Raw genomic sequence first — 24,950 nt, 5'->3', positions numbered from 1 at the left:
TGGTGGAAAAGGAGTCTGTAAACTTGATCCTGCCTTTCCGCTCAGTCCACCTCCACCCACTCTGTGGTCATGCAGATAGCTCTTCAGGAAGATGTGCAGGAAGCAGGATTTGTTCTTTCAGTATTTACTCTGTTTTCCATGTCAGCGTTTTTCACCAGCATCATTGAAGTCACCAACATCATCTATCGTGTAGCCTGTGTTTTTACTCCAAGCTGAAGGAAGGAGGAGAGTGTGGTTCCTGATTATCTATGTCAGAAATGTGCTGATCCTCAAAGCCACTCGTGGTTTATATAACAACTTGTACATAAACGTCATCTTTCAGAGAAGGCCTTGGGGATTGCAAAGAGTAGGGGGTCCCAATTTCCCGTCCGTCATGCTGGGGAGACCCAGGCAAGTTGCTTGGCCTGTCAGGCCTCTAACTTTTCGCTTCAGGAAAGTGAACTAAGTTGGGTCAGACTGTCATGTCCTGGGCAGGTCCACATTCCATGAGTTTGTTGCTGAAGCAGACACACGAGTGTGAAACAGGATGCTGTTTTGATTGAAGGTACCGCCGCCGGCAGGTATGTTAGTGTGGGGTGAGTCCCAGAGGAGGCAAGGTTTTGAATAATGGAAGGACTTAGCTGGCGGGGACACAGTGCTGTTTTGGGGGTGTTTTAGCCTAAAAGAATTATTTATGAGGGACATGTAGTGAGAATGGGCTGTTTGAAATCCAGGCTGTGAACTCCGTGTTATGTAGCGTACACTGGGCTCCGGATTGATGTGCTCTCATCTGAGACTTGTTGCTGGAAAGCTGGAACAGCCGCCTCCTTTGTCAAGGACCACGCAGAGTTGGGCCAACATACAGAGGAGGCGAACTCCGTTCAGTCGGGGCCTGGCCTTGGGTTGCTATGTGGTGGGGTAGTGGTTGCCAACACCCTGTGATTAGAGATTGCTAAAGAGCTTCCTCCTTTAACATGTCTTTTTTGGGGTTTTTAACTGATGCCTGAAAGTCCACCTTTAACTTCTCATTTTAGGGGATTGATTCAAAAAAAAGAGTTCTTCAGGGCAGGATAGCACATCGAACGGGAAAAAATAGACTCAGTCCACGAGAAATCACAGGTTTGGAAGAGGTCGGTGAAATGGAGAGTTTACTGGGTGAAGGAGGCAGGGAATGAGACCTGGTGTGCAGGAGTGATCTTGACGCTCTCAGTTGTAAGCTTGTCACCTGGTACCTGGAGCGTCTAATAGCTGCTGAGGAGTGCCTAGCCCCAGGTGTCTTCTTTAAATATTTCCCTGTTTGTTACGTATACCAACACTTACTTGACTGGTTCATTGATGGAGTATTTGGTGGTTAAAATGAAATGCAGATTAGGTAAAAAATAAATTACTTTCAATGGGGTCAAGGAAGTGAAGGCTGTAAATAAAATATACGTTCACCAACAGGCAAATGCTATTAGGAAAATCCAGCTTGGTCCATGCCAAGCTGTTACTGTCTAAATCGCCTTCTCTTTTCCTGACTTGCAATTAATTTTTGCTTGTGTGTTTGGAGATTGGGGGAAGGGTAATAGCCTAATGGGTAATGATTTTATTTTAGTATTTTGATTAAAGAGCCTAAATAACTTGGACCCTGGGTAACCATAAGAACTAACGCCTTATCCATCAAGCCTAATTTCCAGGCAGAGAGTTGTGTTTATATTTTTGGATAAATTTAGCGCTGAGGTGTATAGAGTGCACAGCGATGAGACAGCCATGGGCTCCTTTTCTACCCTCCCTTTACCGTCTTTCCTGTTCGCTCTCTTTTCTTTCTCTAATCCTTTGCTAGCTTCCTCCTGCCTGCTCTCAGATGCAAGGCTCTCCTTCATAGCTGTTTGCTCTTTGAAGAGGTGAGGAGAAGAAGGACCAATCGTTGGCTTGCAGGCCTCCCTCCCCTCACCCCCAAAGGCCTGCACCTGCCTTCATTCCCTTCCTTCTCCTTCCTGTGTCTGCCGGATTACTCCTTCCTCTTCTGTTGAGGAAACCCAGGTGTCTTTGGACAAATACTGGTAGCGTTCCTCTCCGGCAGACAGACGTTTCTCAAAGGCAACTCTGCTAACTGTGCTTACCTTTATAGCTTGGGGGTGGTGTGGCCTGAACTAAGTCAGCTTCCTGATTCAGAGATTATAAACCCATTTACCGAGTTCATAGCAGGACCAGGTAAACACACAGTGAGGCATGTGTGTGCGCTGGTGTAACTGCTGGTCAGCAGAGTTCAGGCTGGCGAACTATCACTTCATGAGCGCTTTCTCCTCCAGACCTGAAGTGGATAGATCTGATCAAAGTCTTCCCTCGAGTGACTTGGGGATTGAGTGGGGGTGGGGTCTCACACACGCATGCACGCACGCGCACACACACCACACACACACACCCCCAGGGCACTGCTGAGACACCCCTGGTGGAATCCTGGGGCTCCTCAGAGCGCAATATGGGAACCACTGACTAGTGATTAACCGTTCCCTTCAACCCATCTCTAAGAGGTGTGGTGCCTGAGCGGCAAAAATAACCAAAAACGAAAAAACAACATGATAAGGAGATCTGTTCCAAGAATTCCTAAATGCCACCGTTGTCTAACCCGCTCGGAGCTTATATGAAACAGTTCTGGAATAATGTTTGAAATGTATATATTTAGGTGTGTGTCTACATATCTATACTAACACACAGATGTTGATGGGGGGCACCCTCTTCAGGAATTCTTAACCTGTGTCTCATCTTCCCCCAAGGGTCCACACATGAACTTACATAGAATTAAAAAAGCTTTATTTCACTGATGTCTTATTGAGATTTGGTACTTAAGTATCAATATAGGCAATGAGTGACATTATTATTAGGAATACCTAAGGATTTGTCACCAATAAAAATCATATTTTCATGTCACATTCTTATCGTAGATAATCTCAAAATGCTGTTTTTGCTCATCACTCTAAAATTATGGTAGGTCTTAGCTCTGTTCCTAGATCTTGTTATTTAGTATGTTAATGAAGAAGCACACATTGTTATATTACTATAACATACAATTTTGATGACTGTATTTCAGTGCAATTGTTTTTTTTTTTTTTTTTAATTTTACGTATTTTATTTCTGGCACATAAAAACAGTGTCCTGAAAACAATGGACTTTACCAGACTACCAGAAGGGTCCATCACACAAAAGAGGGGAGACCAATGTTTAGATCAGTTGTGTGTTAGAAGAAAAAAAAATGTCTAATTTTTAAAAACATAAGCTGAAGAGTTCTTAAATTTACCTGGGAAAGATTTATTTGTTTATTAGTTTTTCAGATGCTTATTTTTCAAGTACCCTGCACTCCAGAGTATGTAAGCTTGGGTGTCAATGATTGCAGTGACATTTGAAACAACACACAACCCTGTACACAACCTTTTCTCCGGCATTCTGACGTCCAGCACCTGGGAGCATGCCTCTGCCCTCAGGCTGGGAACTTTTTGCCGGGTAAACTAGACCTTGGCCGTCAGCTTAAGTCTGAAGTTTAAGCTGATCTTTCTCACTGACCAGTAGGTGCGGGGAGCTGTGGTCCGTCTTCTGTCTGTCCCACGTCTCATCCTCACGGTAGATGGCACATAGATGGCACTTTGTGGTTATTTGTGGAAGGGCAGAATGATTCAGGAGTGAATTCATCCAGCCGCAGTTTTGCCCGCACAGAAGCTGGCGTATTCCTAAGGCCGTCCCAGTGGGAGGAGGGCGGGGAGACCCTGTGGCCAGGAGGCCAGGGTGGGGCCCGGCTCTGCCTGCCCCTCTGGACGTGCCCTCCACCGCAGGGTCGGCGGCGGGGAGGGCCCGCCCGCCTGGCCTCCACGTCCGCTTTCACTGGTACATTCTGACCTGGCCGTTATCACTGCGACTCCCCTGGTGCTTCTAGAAATAGTCACCCTTTCTTTCTTTTAAGCCTTTTTTTTTTAAATCCCCAAATTTGAGTTCCTCATTTAAGCTGACTTCTGATGAGTCGCTTTGCATAATGGATAAAGCAGTGTGGTTTTTGACCGCAAAATGGGTGTTACTTTATCAGCAAAATCATAAGCAGCTTGGGAGCTTGTAATGACCCTGCCCGCTTGATGGTTCCTCTAAGATATGAGCCCCATAACTTTTACAATCCCGAATTGCCTTCCCCTGGTTTTAAACATTCTTTTGTTATCTCTCGTAGAATATCATAGAGGGAAGATTTAAATTTTTAATTCGCAGCCCCTCAATATGAGTAATGAGAGGTATAGCTCATTTGAGGAGATATCTGCAGTGTTGAAAAGTTTCATATAAATCAGTGAAAAATGGAATGGCAGAAATATTTGTTTAAATTAACCTGACAATAGATTATTTTTGTAACCTGACAATTAGTGTATTGAGTCAATCATCACCTAAAAATTACTCATGTTACAGGTTCATATTTTTATAGGGTTTTTATTTTGCACATGGCATATACAGATATTCCACAACATTTTTTCTTTATGATCATTGTAATTTTGAAGAAAAAAATAAATATCGTAGGTTTTTAATAGTGCCTTAATGCAACATAAGAGATTTGCTTCATAATATTATGGTATAAGAGCACACATTTATTGGGGTTGAGGGATTTGGAAAAAGATAAGTTTCCCAGGAAACTTCTGCTGTAAATAGTCAAATGTATACGCCTTTGACAGAAGCCTTCTTTTTTTAACGCATCATTTTATCTTTATTTATTTATTTATTTATTTTTTTTTTGGCCATGCCGTGTAGTATGTTGGATCTTAGTTCCCCGACCAGGGATTAAACCCGTGTCCCCTGCATGGGACACATGGAGTCTTAGCCACTGGACCACCAGACGAGTCCCAGAAGCCTGTTACAGGGCCTCTCTGCCTCCTTACCCTACTAGGCTGAGCTCACTTCCGATCTGACTTCTTTGAAAGGCAGCATTATCATGAGTTGCTGGACTCTGCTATCATGCACAGTACCCTCAGGAATTGTAGTGCTGTATACAGGTTTTCCTGGAGAAGGAAATGGCAGCCCACTCCAGTACTCTTGCCTGGAAAACTTCATGGACAGAGGAGCCTGGTAGGCTACAGTCCATGGGGTCGCAAAGAGTCGGACACAACTGAGCGACTTTACTCACTCACATACAGTTTTTTGTCACATGTTAAATGGCTCAGACAGTTATTTTTCTATTTACCTCTGATTCCCCCAACTCACTGCCACTTCAGTGTTGCAGGGAATCTTCTGCTGTGTTTTTACACTCGCTCACTGAAGTGTGAGCCTCTTGGGTGCAGGCAGATGAAGAGCATGCCCTTCATGGCGCTGTCCGTGTTGACGCGTGTTTATGACGGATGTAACTCAGCAGAGATGCGGGTGGGCTGGAGTAAAGAAGTCTGCCAGCCTCAGTCTGTGGGAGAAACGCTGAGGGTCGGGACCAGAGAGCAGGGATGGAAAAGAAGACGCAAATTCAAAAGATATTGAGGAGTAGAATTGACGGGGATTTATGATTGCTTATGGAGAAAGCAAACAAGAAAAGTCAGATTTTTTAATTGAAGCTGTTTGCCATGGTTTTTTAAAATTGAAAAATAGTACTAGCCAGTATAGAAAAACACATTTTAAAGAAATGTGTCCGACTCTTTGCAACCCCCCATGGACTGCAGCCTCCCAGGCTCCTCCGTCCATGGGATTTTCCAGGCAAGAGGACTGGAGTGGGTTGCCATTTCCTTCTCCAGGGGATCTTCCCAACTCAGGGATTGAACCCGGGTCTCCCACATTCCAGGCGGACGCTTTACCCTCTGCACCACCAGGGAAGCCCTAAAGAAATCATAAAGGAGGAAAGATCATAAAAAATGACCCGAATCCCAATTAACTAGAAATAGCCTGATTTGTATTTTTTGTGTATGCGTATGTGTGTGTTTATGCATGTACATACATACACGTGTGCACATATATGCCTTTCATTCACTCATACTCTAAACTCACCTTTTAATTAATTCCCTATTGAGGAATATTTAAGCTGCATCCAACTTTTGCTGTTACAAGCAATGCTAATGTGAGCACTATTATAGTTAAATGTTTGTACACATCTTTACTATTTCCTTAGGGTTAATTCTCAGAAGTAGAAATTATTGGATCAAAAAAGGCGTTTGTGTTTTAAAGGTAATTGCTAATCATTCTACCGTCATCATTTCCCATTGTGCTTTGGAAAGACTGTAACAATTTATGCTTCAGATAGCAACCTTTCACCCGGGCGACTGGGTGAGTGGTGATGCCAGTAACAGTTAAACTATACAGAAGGAGCTGTGTTTGGGGGGGAAGGACACGGGGTTCAGGTTGGGGTGTGGTAACTGGGCTGTTTTCATTAACTCCCCAGATACACACATTCCTTTGGGTTCTATTTGTGATAATGACAATGATAAAAATAATCATAGCTAACATGCATCCTACTGTTACTGTGTGCCAAGCCCCGAGTGTGAATTATCTCAATGTTACAACCCTATGAGCAGTGGTAACGTTACCCGCATTTTACAGAAGAGTAAATTCAGGTCTAGCGAACTCAAGACACTTGACCAGTCACTATTAGAATAAGTGTTAAAATGAAGACATAGGATTTCTTAACAAATTGACCTTAGAGGTACATTACATAGAGGAGGTGAAGTCACAGTGATTAAGCAGTATCCTGAAGCAAGTGTGGCAAAGCGCGATGGTGGAAGAATGGGAAGCTCAGTGGACAGCGACTGTACATCTGTTTCCCCTAGCTTATTGCTAATTCGGTTTCTTTTTCTTTATTCTTCCAACTAAATATTGCCCATTCTTCAAAACCAAGCCGCCATGACTCTCCATCAGCGAAGACGCCCTTGACCATTCCGGCCCGTCTCTCCTCTTGGTTCCCACGTGATGGCTGCCCGTCACTGACCTTCACTACGTACCGCTTCGCTCTAATAGCCATGTTTGACTTCTGCTTCTTCCCTACTATAGTGTGAGCCATTTAAGGCGAATGCTTTTGATTAAGTCATCAGACCCTCTGTAGTTATTACAGGCCAGGCACTGGGCTGAACAGAACCCTGTTTCATTTGTAGCAGCCGCGGTCTTGTGAGATGAGAGCCATCATTACCTGCACTTTGTCGAGGAGGATCAGGGACTCGGGGGATTTGCTCAAGTTCTCATACATAAGTGCCTGCCCTGGATGTACCTCTTAACGGGTATGCTGAGGTGATGGAGCGTAACTGGAAGGAGAGTTAGTATTTACATGGGCAGGAAAAAACAAAGGAGAGGGCTTCTCTATTTGAGAAAACAGTATGGGGAATGGGCGTAGAATGTGGAGAAATGACGGCTGATAAACGGTCCGATGAATTAGGACCTAAGTGTGATTGGGTTTGCAGGCAGCTCATGGCCGAGAATCTGCCACCTAATGCCAGAGACACAGGTTGGATCCCCGAGCCAGGAAGACCCCCTGGAGCAGGCAGTGGCAACCGGCCCAGTGTTCTCGCCTGGAGAGTCCCAGGGACAGAGGAGCCTGGCGGGCTACCGTCCACGGGGCCACAGAGAGTCAGACACGACTGCGGGAGCCCGCGCAGGACGGAGGGACCCTTCCGTGAAGCTCTAGGGAGGGTAACCTTTTTCTCTTTCTTGGGAAGCTTTCAAGGTCATTTTGAGCAATAGGATCACATTGGGTGGTTTGAAAGCAAAGACCAGAGCAGTGATTTTCATCCTGGCCTCCCTTTTCCAAGGGCATCTGAAAGCGGACTAAGGGGATTCGAGAAAGCTCAGTCACACCTGTGTGTTTACCTGTCAGGATCAGGAAGTTCCACAGGCCACGCCAGACATCGTATTTGCTTTTTGTAGGAGTTGTAACCGTCTGTGGTAATGCTAGTTCTCTCCTTTCCTAAAGCTCTAGCCGTCACTGGTATACGCTTTCCCCTAAGAGAGGAAAAGGAATGATTACTTAAAGGCTGTTTTGTTCTGAATTTAAGACAACTGTCCTTGGGACGTACTTAAAACGATTATTTGGTGCCTAAGAGCATCATTCAAGGAAAAGTTGCCCCAGTGCCAACAGGTCAGTGGTGGGCAGAATGAAAAGGAACAGTCTTTGCAGCAGAGACAGAGATGAAGATCGAAACGAGTGTCACAGCGGGAACCTTGGGGAGCCTTGGAGACACCGCGTTTCCTGTCTCTTAATGGCACTTGATGTGAAGAAGGAGGAGAGAATAAAGACTTAAGTTTAAGTGTTTTTTATTTTTTTAAACAGATGGTGGTATTTTATGTTTTATTTTCTTGGAATATTATTGAAGTTTTAGTTAATTCACAACTTTGAATTAGTTTCAAGTATAAATCAAAGTGATTCAGTTATATATATATTTTTTTCAGATTATTTTCTATTATAGGTTATTACAAGATACTGAGTCAAATTCCTAGTGCTGTGCAGTAGGTCCTTGTTGCTAACCCATTTTATGTATAGCAATGTGTATCCATTAATCCCAAACTCCTAGTCTATCCCCCCCTCCCTTAAGGAAGATTTTTAAGGCAGAGGGTATAAATGTGAAGTAAGAGCCAAACCTTATGACTGAAACTTATGTAATGTTTTAAAATGCATCGAGATTGAGAGAGAACAACATAAAGTCTTTTTAGAGTCTGTATCAAGTATCAGACATGTAAGCCAGATTTTTGTTTAAACTTTGAAGACACCATCCTGAAAGCAAGTTTGAAGTCTGAAAAAATTAATCTTTAAATTAGTTATCTTCCAGATCTACTTAAAAAAAAAATAAGATGAAGGCTTTATTCGGAAATTCTGTTTCAGTCAAATTAAGAGATTATCTTCTTGTCAGCTAGCTTAATATGTTGTCTAGAATTTCATACTTTTATCTTCATTAGTTTTTCTCCTCAAGTTCTTCCTGAAAATATTCTTTAAAACTTTCCTGGCAGTCTTTTTAAGTGAGAATCATTTTTATGTTTTTATCTTCTCTGCCCAAACAATCTGATACTCTTGTTATGAACCAAACAATCTATAGGGAAAGAAAAGAACTTGTATTTATATGCTTCCTCAAGTCAGTGCCTCTGAGAATGTGAAAAGGAAGTAAACAGTCAAACCACAGAGAAAAAGTAATTTTCTTTCTTTTTTTTTTTTGCTTAATTAAATTTTAAGCAAAAGTGAAAAATAAAAATCATTTACCAGTAATTCTGAATATTCCTTCTAAATTGACTAAATTTTAATGTGAGCTTCCCTTAAATTGTAGAAACATTTCTTGTTGGTAATGCCAAACCTCCAGAAATCCTGCTAGCTTTATCTAACCTCTTGAAGACAGAGTCAAAAAGCTCCTCAAGTGAGAGATCCATGGATAGTTGTTTATGACCCATTATTCATTCAGTATGGAAACCCACAGATTTTGGCTAAGATGCTGAGTCCCTTAAATAAACTGTGGAATCTGGAGAGAGTTTAAAACAGTAACAGTTTAGAAGTGTAGAATAATAATAATTTTAAAAACTAGTGTGATTTTTTTTTTTTCAGCGAAAATACAAGCCTCAGAAACCACACTGAAGATAAATATATTTGGAGATACACACATATGCTTTCCAAGTGGCCCAGTGGTAAAGAATCTGCCTGCCATGCAGGAGACACGAGAGGCACCAGTCCAATCCCTGGGTGGGATGATCCTCTGGAGAAGGAAATGGCAGCCCACTCCAGTATTCCTACCTGGAAAATTCCATGGACAGAGTAGCCTGACAGGCTACAGTCCATGGGGTCACAGAGAATCAGACACGACTGAGCTCACACGTATACATATGTTCTATTTAAGTATGTTTCTTTTTAAAACCCCTCTTTGGATAAAGTGGATGTAGAGAATGCTACTTTTAGAATGGAAAATGCCTTTTCTGCTCCGTCTCTGCTCAGATTTATTTACCGTGTTTTCTTGATTCAGGCCCATGTTAAGTAAGCAGGAAAAAGTTACTTGTAGTGCCTGCTGAAATTCTCCTTACTTTACACAGAGTAGATGTTAGTAAGCTGGGGAAGAAGATTCATGTATTTCCTGCTAATTCCATAGAGAACATGTATCTTTATTAATGTTAATGGTGGAGGCCTCTCATTATGTTATAGAATAATCTGCTTTAGCAAAGGTTTTTCTCCTTAAGAACTTCATAACATTTAAAGGTTAATATGTTAGGTAAAGAACAATATCTTAAGATAAGCGTTTTTATTACAGGACATGATGGGATGGTTTTTATTAAATTACGTGGTGATTTGAATGGGGAGGAAGTAGTGCATCGCTTCTTTGCCCTCAACTTTAATGCCTTTAATCAAATAACGACCTTCTGGAAAATAGTTAATTTTCAGCATTTGGAAAGATCAATACCACTTTGCCACCAAAAAATGGCCCAGACGATGAAATTTGATGTATTTAAAGAATCACTTCACCCTTTTAACCTGGTAAATAATTGAAAGCGCTTCCAGTACTGCTTTGCCCCTCTTTGTGTCTTTCTCACTGTTCAAAGTGTTATGATTGTTCTCAAAAAAAAAAAAAAAAAAAAGACGTTGGTGTGTGAAGGAAGGATGCAGGCTTCACACCTGGAGTGGGAGTGCACCCCCATCAGACCTGCGCTTCTCTGTGTTAGGGGTGCGGAAGGAGGAGTAAGTTTCCATCCTGTATCTGAGGAGGTGCGTATAAACCATACAGAGTTGTGAACGTGTGCCTTCTCGAACATTCAGGGAGCGGTTTGAAACGTCATTAGTCACCTTGCATCTTTTGTGAGACCTTTAAGCCTTTATAGGGGAAAAGATTCAGTAGCTCTGACAACTAGAACTCACCACCCCCCTTACAGAACATTGATAAGAAATTACCCTCCAGCGCAGACAGCTTTGTAAAAAAAAAAAAAAAAAATTGCCCTCTATTAGCATGTTTGTGGGCAGATTAAAAACTGTCTTCATTAGCATAAGTAACACTTACAGATTCTTTTAAAAGTAGAAAATGATTTGCTGAATGATAAATTGCTAGCTCTGTAGTTAGTTGTTGTTGAAAATGTACTCATTCAGAATGCCTGGTGTAGTGTAGTCTACAATGCTGAAATTTTTTTGTGTGAGAAGTACTATTTAATGGATTATGTACTTAATCCTGTTCCTACTACTTGCTAAAATGTAATTCATGCTTTCCACTAAAATGTTTGTATCAAATACCTCCCTATTTAGATTGATTTCTTTTAATATCATATATTATTATACTATACGCCCCAGAGATTGGAACAAAATACTTCTGCAAATAACGCATAAAAGATGAGGGTGAGGGGTAGGGAATAAATACAGACTATAAAATGTTTTCCTTTTTAGAACACAAATTACCATTCTGGTTTTTTTTTTTTTAATGTATTTTTCCTTCTTAGTTGCAGTGAGAATTATTTGTCATTTTCTTTCTCTTTTTATAGCTCTTAAGTTTAAAATGTATGTGCATGACAACAATATATACATATCCTTGTATTAAGTGACTTTTTTCCCTTAGAGAACATGAAGGTCTCTTCCCCCCTGGAAAACTAGTTGTGTTCCATGCTCCTGACTGTCACAGACCCAGCCTTGCCAGGGGTCTCTTTTCATGTATTTGAGGCTCCCTAGGTACAATAAATTCATTCGTGAAAGGAGGTTGCTTTCCTGACTCGTTGAAAAATCATTGCATACTCCTTACCCATTAAAGTGGTAGAAGGGAATTGACTTGAATTAACTGTTCTAAAAAGAGTGGAATGGAAATCAGAGATTGAGTTTGGGTGGAAATTAGCAGCTGAGAGATGAAGGTGCCAGGATTTTTATTTCAGTGTGGTACAACAAGATTCTGTCGGTAAAGCACATCATTAGAATATTGAGTTCAGAACTGCTAATTTTTCCTTTAAAATGAGCATACAGTCATGTGTTTCATGGACCATGATAAATTGCCATTGCGTTGTCATTGAATCTGTTTTGCCTTTTTTCAGTAGTGGCTTGGCAGTCATTCCGAATTTTCTCTTTTCCTTTTTTTTTTTTTTTTTTTTTGCCCCCTTTACCCTCCCCAAATCTTCCATGTCTTTCATAGACTCCCTAAACCAAAACCAGTCCAAAGACTTACTGATTTCATGCTGTCTGAGGTTTTTAGCATCTTCTGTACCATTTTCTTGCTTACGGTGGCAAGACATTTACAGATGCTTCTTGGTTCCTATAAAGTGCATAACAGTATTTCCTTTGTGGCAGATGGATTTAAGACTTTTAGTTCTCAATAAATGTAGGTTTACAATACATAACTTTACAGGATTTGTGTTGTATATAACAGGTTTGAACATATTATCTCAGAATTCATCTGCATGGCATTTTCAGCTTGTTCAGGGTCCATGCCAGTTTTTTTTAAGTAATAGGGGGAGTGCTGTGATTGATAGCAACAGCTCAAGGCGTGATTTTGAATAGAAACAAAGGGTTTAGAACAGAAGGTGTCAAATTAAACTTTGTCAGTTTGAAGAGTAGGAACATCCTGAAAGTTCGACTGATTTATTTACATGTGGCTACTGTTTATATTTTGCCCTCTTTATATGCAGTGTAATGTTGCTTGGCAAATTGACTACATTTAAAGTTGAGGTGGTTCCTTGTGCCATTTTAGTTTTCTGAGAATAGATCCGTCTCACTGTTTCAGGGCTGTTAGCCTCCTGTCTTCTCCACTGTTCAGAACACTTGCCACCTAACCTAATTGTTACAGCAGTTCCCTGCCCCTCTTACAGCATTTCAGGTCCCGGAGACCTGGCTCAAAGCGTAATCATGTTCACATTTTGCAGCAAAGTGCTTGCCTTTTATCCACCATCTCTCCTCCACCCAGTAAATCTATACATGTATCATTTTAAAAGAACCAACACAGTACTTAGGGAAATCATTATTTTTATTTGCCACATATTACCTATATTCTGACGTATATTGTCTCCCCAAGTTTATTTACTCAAACAGTATAGTTTATGGAAAAGTGACCTTGGAACAGGTATTGGGGAAATAGCATGTGGTGCTTCTCGTCACTTCCTGCAAAACGTAGACCAGATTACTGTCATCGTCTTGATTGATAGGATTGAGGGAGTCAGACTATTCGGAGGTATTTAAATGGAATCATGGTAAATTAATCTTCTTTTTGCCAGTGTAAATTGGGAATGAGCCAGCTGATTTCTCTGCTGACAAAGAACTAGCCTGTCAGGATATCTGTTTTCCCTTATTTGTTGAGAGCGACACGTATCAAGAGAAGAGCACACCGCCCCTCCCCCCATTTCTGTTTTTTTGGAATACCCTTGTAGAACTAACAGTTCCCAGCTGCACCGTTAAATATTTTTCTAAGAAGCATCTGATTCCAGTCTCTTAAAATCATCATGTCTCTTGAAAGGCTAGCGGAGACATGCTTCAGATTTATAATTCATCACATTATTTTTAGATAAGGAATTGGAAGTATTATTTAAGGGCAGAGGTTAATAGCAAACTACTGGAAATGTTATGTTAGTCATGGGCAATTAATAAAAATATGAATCTGTCTCGTAAGTATAGAGACACAGAAGTGACAATATGAGCAAAATATTTGTTGAATGAGTTAAGGCTCTTTTTCTGAAATATTTGTGAAACCAGCATGAGTGTGATTGTTTGGGAATTAGCTATCATTATTAGCCATTTTAAAAGAACTAATGATTTTCTTTTCCAAAGAACATCTGTGATCCACATGTTTTTTTTTCCCCCCTACATATATCCAAGTGCTAACTGATCTCTGCATTACTTTAAAAAGTTTCTAAAAGGATTCAAAAAATTATTGGAGTGCTTCCGCTTTCTTCAAGAAGATTTTCTTACATGAATTGTTCTTAATTTAACTTTTAGCAATTTTTGGTTACAAGCATTTATTTCTAAAAAAAAAAACAAAAACAAAAAAAGACTTAGATGCTCAATGTTAAGCACTTATTACAAGAGTATAATCCTAGCTAAGTAAAGAAAAAAAGAATATGTTCTTGATGAACCCTCAAGCATCTCTTAAAGGTAAATAAAATTGTAGTGGTTTTCTGTGTTTAGGCACTGGGGCCTGTCAATTGCCACAGCTAAAGAAGAGACGAGGAGTGGGCAGGAGTGTAATCTTAACCAGAGTTAATAGTCCAGCCTTCAGGCAGATGGATCTAAAACCTGCCTTGCATCAAAATATAGAAGTGAAGAATAAAGCGATAACTTTGATGTAGAAAAGTATAAAATGTTTTCATGGCTCAATCCAGATAGCAAGTATTTGTCAGTAGGAGCTAAACAAACATCTCCAGGGCACCCTATGCAAGTGGGTCTCAAATATACCAATTACTCAAATTGTAGTTAATGTTGTGTTCATAGATAAGAGCGAAATGTGACCTATGTCCTGAGTCTGGAAAGCAGCAGAGAACTGCCACGGTTAGGAGAGAAGCATGTTCGGTGACACTGGCATCGTGGTTATTTTTTGTTGAGCTGATATCCTTTCTGGGAAACCTTCAGCTTCCCGCCTGTTCTGCTAACCTGGAATTAGGCACTCGGTGGCAGCAGCTGAGGGCACGATTGCGTGCGTGTCCCTAGGTACACATGTGTTTAAATGATGTGTGGCATGGAGAGTCAAAGGCCTCTTAGCTTCAGTTAGGGTTAGCAGCTGTCATCCTTGGCTGGGTGGTTGGTGTGTCTTGGGAAGCTAGTGTGTCAGTCTCCATCTATTCTTTTAAAATCTCTCGGGCCATTTTGGGGAAAGTAGGCCTTGCCTATTCCCACTGTATTACAGTTAGAAGAGAATTTTGCCAGTGGTTCACGTTGGAAAAGAAAGCAAACTCATGCCATGCTCTGATCTCATCCTAACGTCATATAAAAAGGCCACTCCCCTTGGCCAATTCTAAAAATCGAATACTGACCTGTCTTCTTTGCATTCCCATCCAACTAGTTTCCAAGGAGCCCCGTTGTTTTAGGTCAGTTTCCCTAAAGCAGAGGCTAAGGTAAGGAATCCGAGGCCCCTGATCTGGTGAGGGACCCGGCAGGAGTTCGGGAGGATAAGAAAGTGGAGGCAAGTCCAGGAAGAACGTGCCCCAGGAAAAACCTGTATTGGCGGGGCCCCGCGGCGGGCAGGCCGGGGAGGGGCACCTCTGGAGAGCCGAGGGGAGAGGGCGTGGTCCGGTGGGCAGGAGGGCGGGCCAGCCTGCCCCTGGTGTCTGGGGAGAGGGACCGGGAGGAAGCAGAGGAGCAGCCCGGCGTCCTCCGGTGAGCTGGCTGCAGACGTTTCTCTAGAGCGCGGTTCTGAGCCGACGGCCTGCAGCGGCCGTGGGTGGGACCCCTTGCCTCCGCCTCCGCGCCCTGCTGCTCACTGAAGAAGGGCTGAGATGATGGTTAGAGAACGGGAGACTGTCCACTCCGCTGGAAAACTCGTTTTTTCCTTAGTTTTTATTGGAGCGTGGTTGCTTCATGGTGTTGTTAGTCTCTGCTGTACAGCACAGTGAATCAGCTCTGCACACATACACCCCCCGCCTTGTTTTTGGATTTCCTTCCCATTTAGGTCTTTTTAATATGCTGTCTAGGTTGGTCATAATTTTCCTTCCAAGGAGTAAGCAGCTTTTAATTCCATGGCTGCAATCACCATCTGCAGTGAGTTTGGAGCCCCAAAAAATAAAGTCAGCCACTGTTTCCACTGTTTCCCCATCTATTTCCCATGAAGTGATGGGACCGGATACCTAGACAGCAGATTAAAAAGCAGAGACGTTTCTTTGTCAATAAAGGTCCATCTCAAGGCTATGGTTTTTCCAGTGGTCAGGTATGGATGTGAGAGTTGGACCATAAAGGTCCAGCTGAGTGCAGAAGAATTGATGCTTTTGAGCTGTGGTGTTGGAGAAGACTCTTGAGAGTCCCTTGGACTGCAAGGAGATCCAACCAGTCCATCCTAAAGCAGATCAGTCCTGGGTGTTCATTGGAAGGACTGATGCTGAAGCTGAAACGCCAATACTTTGGCCACCTGATGCAGAGAGCTGACTCATTGGAAAAGACCCTGATGCTGGGAAAGATTGAGGGCAGGAGGAGAAGGGGACGACAGAGGATGAGATGGTTGGACGGCATCACCAACTCGATAGACATGAATTTGAGTAAACTCTAGGAGTTGGTGATGGGCAGGGAGGCCTGGCGTGCTGTGGTCCATGAGGTCACAAAGAGTCGGACAGGACTGAGCGACTGAACTGACTCCCAGTTAGGTCACCAGGGAGCATCGAGTAGAGTCCCTGGTGCTCTACAGTAGGTCTGCGTTAGTCAGTCTGTTTTACACATAGTATTACTTATGTGTACATATCGCCCCTTTACCCCACATCCGCCCACTCAGGTCAGGATTGAGCCTGTCAGGGTCAGAAAGTGGGCCTTGGGGCACAGCAGAGAACTCCAAGTCTCGGCGCTCAGTGGACATCATCTCCCTCAGCCCAGCGACCCTATCACAGTGCTTCCCTGATGGACCACGTGTGTACACAGCAGCAGGCAGGGCTCTGAGGTCTCTTTCTGGAAAGTTCTGTACTGGAGAATTCTTCTAATGCTCATTCTAACATAAAGCCTTACCTTGGACAACATTCATGCTCACACAACTGCGCACATCCTTTCTCTCCCTTTTCTACACAGACACACACACACACATTGACACACACAGATACTCACAGAGCTGCCTTTTTAATGCAAACACCATAAATTTAGGGACTCCTTTCAGGGAAATTATTTTAAAAAGCTGTCCCAGCCCTCCATAAATACTGTCCTCAGAACCTCAGCACACTCAGCCTTGCTTTCTCCTTGGGCACATTCTGCAGAGTCCAGGGTAAACGGCTCTTGCCTTTGGAGTCTGAAAAATAAGGCCCTCCTTTAAGATGCAAGTATGAATTGTGTATTAAAAAACAGATTCTGCCCTCTCTTTGACAACCACACCTATTCTCTTTTAACAGGTTAAAAAAAATTTTTTTAAGCAGACTGGAGTGTTTTGAGCTGGGAAAAAGTTAACTGCACAGGGTCCTTCCTTTTTGCTTCCTAATGGGAACGGTCAGCTCCCCACCCGCCCCCTCTTGGGCCTCAACTGACCTGCTAACGCCCTTGTCTCTAAGGGGTGGCTGTGCGAGCTGTTGCGCTGGAAAGAAGACCCTTCTCCGGAAAACAGGACCCTGTGGGAGAACCTCTCCATGATCCGGAGGTTCCTCAGCCTCCCGCAGCCGGAACGCGACGCCATCTACGAACAGGAGAGCAACGCGGGGCATCACCACGGCGACCGGCCGCCGCACGTCATCCACGTGCCCGCCGAGCAGATGCAGGTTCGTGCGCCTCGACCTCGAGCGCTGGGCAGACAGGCGCTTAAGCCTAGCAGGGAGAGGGGCATTTCTCTTCTTTCCGCCAGTCTGAACATAGGCTTCTGAGCAAGAGATGACAGCACCCTGCCATCTCGGTCAGGGGGCAAAAGAGGACCTGGGTTTTCCAACACGTGTGCTGTGTTCCTCTCCGCGCCCCAGCCCCCAAGGCTGCAGGAACCCCCTTCCACACTGGTATGGCTAGCCAGTCTTCGTTAGAACTATGTTAAGAGCTTAAGAATCTGTTTTGTCATATTGAAAGTCACTCAGTCGTGTCCAACTCTCTGCGACCCCATAGACTATACAGTCTGTGAAATTCTCCAGGCTGGAACACTGGAGTGGGTAGCCTTTCCCTTCTCCAGGGGATCTTCCCAACCCAGGGGTCGAACCCAGGTCTCCTGCATTGCAGGTGGATTCTTTTACCAGCTGACCCACAAGGGAAGCCCAAGAATAGTGGAGTGGGTAGCCTATCCCTTCTCCAGGGGATCTTCCCAACCCAGGAATCGAACCCAGGTCTTCTGCATTGCCGCAAAATTCGAAGTTTTAGACATGCCACCTATTTTTTCATGAACACCGATCCTGTCCCTGAGGAAAGGCATGACTGCCGTTTCTGCAGAGGAAGTTTGTAGGATTGCAATTGTATGCCTTGGATTCTGTCCCAGAGAGAGGAGTGGAGGGAAACCAAATTGGCATCTGGCTTCCGACTCCGCAGCCCTGCCTCCACTCTGGCTCTGTCCCCGCCAGCTCAGGGAGCACAGGTTAGGGGTGAGTCACGTCTGTCTGTCTTTCCCTTAGAGCCCCTCTCCCACCGCCCTTGGGCAAGGAGAGTCTAGAGGCATTCGCCCCGGGGCTGGTACTGCTCCACAGGTGAGCAGGCACAAGTTAGCCAGTCAGAGGGGGCACACAGGTTGGTGCCAAGACCTGCTCCCTGGTCAGGATGCGAAGCCTTGGAAAGGCCACGCTAACAGTGGTGTTGGCCAAATACACTGCGCCCACAGGGTCAGCCTCAGACTCACCTAAATCACTCCCTCCCAAGACCTGGGACCTGTCTATTCATCCACTGAGTGGATCCACTAAATTCATCCCCAGTTCATTTAGATGGGGAAGGTCTGGGCCTAGCTAGTGGTTGACCTCAATTGCTTAGGAAGCGTGTTGAAGTTGAACTTGAGCTGTACTAATTATTTCTGTTACATCCAAAGGGATGCTTTTAGTTTTCCCCTTTAAGGGAAAATGCCATTGCTTTCCCAAGTCTTAAAATTCTACACTCTCTTTGTTGAATCACCTGCATATTATTTCTTGGTACTGTGTGTGTGTGTGTGTGTGTGTGTGTGTGTGTGTGTGTGTGTGTGTGTGTGTGTGTGTGTGTCTGTGGGGGCACGGGGTGGGGGACAGAGTGGTGATACTCACACACACACAACAAAAATTGGGTTATCCATCCACTAAGAAAAAGAATCCTTGAGTATATATTAAAGATAAATTGAGAAAGAGAATCCCTTAGGATATCAAGCACTAAAATGATCATGAAAGCCTGAAAAATGTACTGTTTTGCAAAAACAAAAAAAGATAAGTAAAAAAAAAAAAACAGTACTTGTTTGAAAATGTAAATTGTTTTTAATAAAATTGCTTCTTATGGGGATTAAGGAAATGCTTAGGGCACAGTATAAACGTTCTAATATTTTAGGCTTCCTTAGGTTGATTTCCTTTGTTGATAAGAATCCTGGAGCTGGAGTGTGTGTGTATGTATGTGTGTGTGTATGTCACACATTTATGTATAATTGTGTATGGAAAATTACAGCACAGATACTAATTATGAAAAAGTGTCTATATACACTAAATTTAAATCCTGATTACATCTGAGCTTAGTATAGACAGAACAATTTACTAGCCGTTGTGGGGTGAATGAAACCTTTATTTTTCGGTAAGAAAAAATCTTGCAGTGTCAGCCCCGTGCAATTCGGTAAGAAATGTGTGTCTGTTAGATTGAACTGTCTGCTAGGAAATTCACAAACGTAAGAATCTCAGAAACTCTTTGGATTGACAAGAGCTAATGCTTTCCCTCATAGCTCAGCTGGTAAGGAATCCGCCTACAATGCGGGAGACCTGGGTTCGATCCCTTCGTAGGGACGATCCCCTGGAGAAGGGAAAAGCTGCCCACTCCAGTATTCCGGCCTGGAGAATTCCACGGACTGTATAGTCCATGGGGTCTCAAAGAGTAGGATATGACTGAGCGGCTTTCACTTTGAATGCTGCAGAAGAGCACAGGCTTCCCCATTTTATTTGGAACATGAGACCTTGTAAGCCAGGGCCACGTTTTAGCCATCTGCTGCAATGGGACGAAACACATTTCCTTCTCAGTGTGTCCACAGCTCACCTTCCTAAACTACCCTTGGCACACTTACCTTCTCTGTCTTCATTTTAAATCTTTATTAATTACCGACATCACAATGTGCTGTCTTCACCTCGGAGGCATATCCTCCTGGTGAACGTGGCTCACACTTTCAGAGTGCTGAGTTTCAGCCGTGTAAGTGAGCCAGCCTGACCTCTGGTGAGGAAGCCCTGGAGCCACCCAGGCCCTCCACGATCCTCCCTTCCTAGCGATCACTCTGACCTAGCGATCGTTCTGACCTTCTTCCCGGGTGCCGTGGGCCGTTCAGCTGGCCTGCGTTTCTGTCCCGGCATCCGTTCCCGGCATTCCGAGCCCGGCAGGTCACGTGCTTGCTCCTTCCGGGCCCTGGTGCGCCGCGCGCGAGGCCGCATGCGCAGTGCCCAGGTGTTGCGCGGTGACCACGCGCGCGAGGCGCCAGGCACGTGCGGGGCCGGGCATGCGCAGGGGCCGGGCATGCGCAGTGGCCAGGCGCGCGCGGGGCCGGGCACGTGCGGCCCCGCTGACCTTGTGCCGCTGTCTCCCCGCAGCCGCCGCAGGCACCCCCGCAGCCGCAGCCCGCGCCGCCGCCCGCACCGGCACAGGCGCCGCCGCCCCCGGCCGGGCCCCGGCTCCCCGCGCGGCAGCCGCCCGCTGCGGCGCCGGCCGAGGCGGAGGATGAGAGCCGGCCGAAGGCGCGGCCGCGGACCAAGATCTCGGTGGAGGCGCTGGGCATCCTGCAGAGCTTCATGCAGGACGTGGGGCTGCACCCGGACGAGGAGGCCATCCAGACGCTGTCGGCGCAGCTGGACCTGCCGCAGCACACCGTCATCAAGTTCTTCCAGAACCAGCGCTACCACCTCAAGCACCACGGCCGGCTGAAGGACCACGCGGGCCTGGAGGTGGACGTGGCCGACTACAAGGACGACGAGCTGCTGCAGGACCCGGACGAGGGCGCCCCGGGCGCGGGCGCTAGCCCGCTCTTCGCGGTGAAGCTCGAGGATGAGCCGGCGGCCGACGGCAGCACGGACGCGAGCGCCGACGCCAGGGACTGAGCTGCGGGCCCCCATCAGCGCCCCGCGGGCTGAGGGGGTCCGCCCCGGGCTCCCTGCGAGCCTCGCGCTCCGCCGTTCGGCCAGGGAATCGTCAGAAACTTGCACAAACGGGAACGTCGAGAAAGGCTGATACTGACTGCACTAAACGTTTTCCTCCCTCTCTCACGAACTGCTTGGCAGCCCCAGGTGAAGCATCGGATTGTTTGGTATTAAAAATGGAAAATTTGTGTTCACGGAACACACCCAGGTGTGTGTACCCGTAAGCATGATAACCAGTGATTTTTTTTTTAATTTTATTATTATTCTGGAGCCTCAAAACAAGCATTATAACTTCTGTGATTATCATTTCCTTCCTTTACTTCTGTAACACTTCACACTTATCTTTGGAAACTCGCCCCTTGTTTAAAAAAAGAAAAAGAGTTTGTTACTCTGTTCTATGTTGCAAAAGAACTATAGACTGTGGAATGCAGTTTAAAGATAACATATGCCAACAAATGCCTTGTATTATATGGCACTGCCGTAATTCAAATTTGTTTTTATTTTGGAAATAAAAGTTCACTGTAATTTTTTTCATTCTCATTGTTACAAGATTTTTTTAAAAAAATGAAAAGAAAATGTGAAACACAATTTAGTCCTCATTATTTATTTGTAGATCCTGCAGCATCATGTTGTAATTAATTTTTGGAAGTTTCCGTTAAATGTAATATTGCTTCTCTTGTTACCATACTGGTTCTTTTCTATTTATAAATGTATTTTGATGGGCAGTAAAACAAAGTGTCTTAAAAGTTTTAAATAGATGAAATGTGCTTTACACAGTTGCCTATAAAAAGTGCTCTATGTTATCCAAGCAATTCATACTATAAGCTCCACTCTTATTGTTGTATGCAATTTTTACTATCATGCAAATAAGCTTAGGTTAATAAAACTAATAGATCACCTTAGAAAATTATGCAATTAATGTGAAAATAATTGATGTTTGCAACGTGTCTTCCTTTGGTTTACAATCAATTTTAAAGCTACATCTGTATAAAATTTCTGTATAAAGGTGTTATTTCTTTTTTATGAGTTTATGGCTATGAAAACACCAGCTATTTTGTTACAGCTGGCTGTTTTTATAAGTGTATCACAATTTTCTTTATGCAGAAATGTTCTGATTAGGAGTGGTTATTGACTGTAACTACACGATTAAAATTGTTTGTATGGTATGACATGGTAGGGTTTGTCTGCTTATGTGAAGTAACACAAAGAGTCCAAGATGGCCCTCTCAGTAAGATGCATGTTAAGACTTTCTTGACATTTTACAGATCTGAAAAAGAGCAATTTAAAAGTCACTTGAAACGCTGTAAAATTAAATCTCGAACATATGCTCATTTTTTAAGTTAAACAGTGAAGATGATAACCTGTTTTTGGTTGACGTTTTACTTGATTAGGAGGATGGTCAAAAGACTCACCAATGAAGACATCAGTTCAGTCTCTAGCAGATACGCACTTAGAATAGATTCATCTGCATTTACTTCACAATACGCTCATCATGGCAACACTTTTTTAAAGCTGGTGTATATACATTTTTAAAGGCCATTAAAAGTAACCTAAGTAGGGGGGGGATGGACTTTCTGTACAAGAACTCCTTAGTAAGCACTGTATTTTTTCTTAAGTTGTAAATGGAATACAAGTTAATAACTGAGCTCATTCAGTTGTGTATGTCATAACTATAAGAACTCCATGAAGATAAGAATTAACCAACCTGGAATTTAAACTTCAAAATTCTTGCAATGTAAAACTCAGTGGACTCCAGGATATGAAGTGAGGTGCGCTAGTGTTCCTGTAAAGGGTAGGGCCAGTGTTGCAGTGTTTGGTTATTTTTGTTCTCATTTGCTTTGCATTTTGCTGCTTTTTTGAGATTTCATGCTTGTTAGGGGGTGTTTGGGTTCCTTTGGTTCTGAAATCACCCACTCTCTTCCTGCCTCTTTTCCCTGGTCCCTGATGAACTCCTCGGAGGGCAACTGGACTCCCCTGATGCCGAACTTAAGAAACTAAAATGGGATCATAGAAAACTCCCAATTCAATTTTCAGTTACTATCTACTTTAGAAGCACAGCTGAACTACTTCAGAGGCAGCTGGCTTGCTGTAAACTTAAAATTATGTTGAAAAAGTTACACTTCTTTGTATTAAATGAGAAAACACCTTTAAACATTCTAGCTTATTACTAGGGTTCAGAAAATCATTTTAGCAAAATAATTTTGAGTTCAAATAGAAACCAGATTTCATGTATTAAAAATAATAAATAGGATAATTAAATATGCTGTGAAATGTAATGGAAAACAGCCTATCTTCTCTGACTTTAAGGGAAAAGCTAGAGTGGAGGGTAGTGTGTGTGTGTGTGTGTTTTGTTTTGTTTTGTTTTTAACATAAGCACAACACCTAATATAAGGAGTCAAACTCCTTATATTCCTTAAGGGGAATTTGGGTTGCAAATAAGATTTTTTTTCTTTCCCACCAGCCTCCTAACTTCTTTGAAAATACATTTTCAGTAAATTGAAGAGTGTGTATAAGAAATCAACATGGCAATAAAATTCTCAGACTCCTTAACTCATGCAGCATCATCTTGCTAATATATTTTAAACCAAAAAAAAAAAGCACATATCAGTAAACAATGTTGGTCATGATGGAGTGAGCAAAATTGTTCTTCGGGAAGATGGTACATTTTGCAAGAGGTTTGAGGAACCTTCCACGTTGCTTCCCGGGTGTCGTTTATCCCCCCTACCAGTCCCGGCGTTGCCAGAGGCTATGGAGAACTCCTTGACCAAGCTTCCTGGTGTCCAAGCACTTCAGAAGCTTTTAAAAGCTGGGCATGACGTAGCGCTCGGTGCTGCTAAGGCCTTAGCAGAGTCAGGGAGTTTACGGGTAATATTCAACCTTGTGCATCTGAATCTGTCATGGACTCCTTCCCTCAGCACTTTGCCACTAATTTGTATCTCTCTCTGTGGCCATATAATACTTGCACATTATGCAAAAAATGATAGTATCCCCTTGGCACATAATATGCAGAGTTGACACATAACCTTTGAAAACCAAGGTAACTAACGTGTGCCCTAGTTGTGTGACCCTTAAAGCCTGTACATATTATATATAAAATGCATATAAATTACCATTTAGTCCTAAGGAATTCTGAGCTAAAAAAAAAGTGTGTTTCTTCATCAGTGAAATCTATATCTAACTGTGCTTATCTGAAATACGTAGCTTAAGTAGAAAACATTTTCAAATGGTTCAAGATGGAGTGAAAATGACGATCTCATACATTTCATCATTCAGTTCTGCCCTATTCCATATTGTTATCTTTGGCTGATATTAAGGTCCTTGATTTTCACGATATTATCAATAAATAAGGTATTCTGAACTGCTTGGTGATATTTTCAAAAAAGAGCAATTAATATGTGTATGCCCTGCCATATAGCCAACAGAAATTGGACTGCTGTGTTAAAGCAAGCCAGAAATTTGCATGAGAGTGTGGAAACCAATGGAGGTTCAAGAATATTAATCCTATCTAAAACATTAGGAGATAAAGATACCTTAAAGTTTTTTTTTTTTTTTTTAGTTTTTAAGGGAATGTATTCACTATTCTTCTGAGGCAATCCATTTAGTGTAAATACTAAATACTTGTATGTCTTTGAACGAAGGCTAAACTACAGTCTGTTACCATGCACATGTTGATCAAATACAAAGAACACTTATTTAAGAAATGTCTATGAGTAGAATACTATTACCTGTTTAACAATTCCACATGTCAAATAAAAATAGTTTGGAATTCATGTTTAAAAGATGAACATTTTTAAACCTTCCTTGCTTTACCCTCCTTAGGTGGATCATATGTATTTCCAAATTTATCCAAAAAGTTCTACAAAAATTCCATTTTATCAAAATAATTCTACAAGAATTCCATTTTGATTCCTTGCTCTATATCAAGGTTGTGCATTAAGTCATTAAGTCACCTTCCTGTGTCAGCTGTTTCAACTAATATCCCTATTGCGATCAGAAGCACATGACTGGGGCCCTATTCTCTGATATTAGCTGATGAGGTGGTTGATGAAAAACAGCGGTCCATTTTTTTTTCCGTTGCCTTGCAGAGTGACCACCGAGAAACTCGACCGTATTTTGCATTAAATGTTGCACATTATTTCTTTATTCTTTGTTGCATTTTCTTTTACTGTTATTGAATATTTGCTTTGTATGGTGTTCAAACAAGTTTTCATGACAGT

At 43.1% G+C, this 24,950-nt stretch overlaps 1 protein-coding gene across 4 annotated transcripts in view; it reads left to right on the top strand.

Annotated features, from left to right (window-relative positions):
* SATB1 (SATB homeobox 1) overlaps window positions 1-24,512 on the top strand; it is a 102,018-nt gene extending 77,506 nt beyond the window's left edge. For 3 of the 4 annotated variants that reach the window (XM_018053204.1, XM_018053197.1, XM_018053193.1), the window contains exons 10-11: window positions 17,041-17,244; window positions 20,191-21,902. In XM_018053204.1, coding sequence (XP_017908693.1) covers window positions 17,041-17,244; window positions 20,191-20,694 — 708 coding nt within the window. In that variant the 3' untranslated portion in view covers window positions 20,695-21,902. Of the gene's footprint in view, window positions 1-17,040; window positions 17,245-18,072; window positions 18,156-20,186 lie in introns of all 4 variants that reach the window. The other variant, XM_018053211.1, reaches the window with a different exon arrangement.

This window comes from Capra hircus, chromosome 1, assembly GCF_001704415.2.
Source record: "Capra hircus breed San Clemente chromosome 1, ASM170441v1, whole genome shotgun sequence".
NCBI lineage: Eukaryota > Metazoa > Chordata > Mammalia > Artiodactyla > Bovidae > Capra > Capra hircus.
This window is presented reverse-complemented; position numbering and strand designations above follow the sequence as displayed.